This window comes from Oxyura jamaicensis, assembly GCF_011077185.1.
Source record: "Oxyura jamaicensis isolate SHBP4307 breed ruddy duck chromosome 2 unlocalized genomic scaffold, BPBGC_Ojam_1.0 oxy2_random_OJ65669, whole genome shotgun sequence".
Taxonomy (NCBI): domain Eukaryota; kingdom Metazoa; phylum Chordata; class Aves; order Anseriformes; family Anatidae; genus Oxyura; species Oxyura jamaicensis.
Window position 1 is genome coordinate 1 of NW_023303332.1, and position 1,409 is coordinate 1,409.

A 1,409-nucleotide genomic window follows, 5' to 3' on the forward strand; every position below is an offset into this window, starting at 1 on the left:
GGTATACATGGGCCATGTTGTCATAGAATCCAGGCTGGCCCCTTCCTGTCTGTCTTTACTGGACAAGCCAGAGATGGTCAGGTCCTCTTAAAACAATGGCACAAAGTTTGTTCTTCTGTCCATTCTTGTCCAGCAGCATGTTCTGAGTTCCTGGGGTCCTGGTCTGGGGCACTGTCTGGCCTCTTTAGCAGGGGCGGCACCTGCTGCCACAGTAGCGGCTGGTAATACAGGAGAGGTCACAGCACCCAGAGTTGATGGGGACTCCGTCACAGCTGAGGATGCTGCCAACAGCAGCAGAGGTGGAGGATCCCACAGCGGTGTTCTGCGGGAAGGAGCTGAGGATGGGGCCGGGCAGGGTCACCACCACAGGAGAAGGCTCAATGACGACGGTGGAGTTCTGGCACTGCCTGACGCAGGGCTCACTGCAGCTGCTGGCCAGCGGGGTCGGGCCGCAGGGCTGGCATGGCAGGCATGGCCGGCACTGGTCGTAGCAGGACATGTCTGGGAGCAGGAGGTGCACCTGGGAGAGAGGGCATTGAGGAATCAGAACATGGGCATGCATGAGGAAAAGCCTGACACCACACCCTGAGGGAACCAAAGCACAGGCAGGACTGTGAGCTGGACGCTGTGCAGGGATGAGTTGGACGCTTCTTGGCCTCATCCTGCCAGGGCCCAAAAAAAATGCCACCAGAGCCAGGCTACACCCTAGGCTCCAGCCCAGGAGCCATCGTACTAAAGGCCCAGTCTTCCTCCATGAGAAACCTTCTACCCCTTGACTCTCCCACAACCAGCAGCCCCAAGATTTGGCAGGGAACACAGCTGATAGCAGCTGAAAGGTCCAAAGAACTGAGTCCTCCTGGGGCAGAATGAGAGGGACAAGAAGGGGCTTCACACTCACCTGGTTCCTAAGGAGACGAAGGCCAGAGACGTGGATGAGACAGCACGGAGCTGGGCTGGCTTTTATAGTGGGCCTTAGCTGCCCCATGTCCAGAGGCATCCCTTGAAGCAGGGACTATTTTCTGACAAGCTACTCGTGCATGCAAAGCATCCCACCTAATGATACGGGATGTGCGTTGCCTTCCCGTGATGCTGCTTTTCATTTCCTGCTTTATACCCTTTCCCCAAAGAAGGCAAATCCTGAGTGGTAGGTAGGAATGCCCAAGTATTTCCAGGCAACACACATCAGTGTGGGCAGAAGACTCAGCTCCCGTGCTGGAAGAGTCCAGTAAAGGCTAATGATGTCAGTCTGGGTGACTCCCTAGGGGCTCTTTGGGGCCCTTATGGCTACAGGTGACCCAGCTCCTGCCTGTGACCCTACCCCTCCTGACACTGCCCTCAGGGAAAACCTGCTGGCCTGTTTTGCCTCCTCCTGCTCTGACCCAGGGATGTCTGTATAGGGGGAGAGGTTG

The 1,409-nt window shown here is 56.8% G+C and overlaps 1 protein-coding gene across 1 annotated transcript; it reads right to left on the reverse strand.

Annotated features, from left to right (window-relative positions):
* Window positions 1-8: 8 nt before the first annotated feature.
* LOC118156995 (feather keratin Cos1-1/Cos1-3/Cos2-1-like) lies at window positions 9-1,120 on the reverse strand. Its single transcript, XM_035311250.1, has 2 exons — window positions 899-1,120; window positions 9-520 (listed from the first exon to the last, which is right to left on the reverse strand). Exons 1-2 carry the CDS (start codon window positions 995-997, stop codon window positions 185-187), a joined length of 435 nt encoding a protein of 144 aa, XP_035167141.1. The 5' UTR covers window positions 998-1,120; the 3' UTR covers window positions 9-184.
* Window positions 1,121-1,409: the final 289 nt, after the last annotated feature.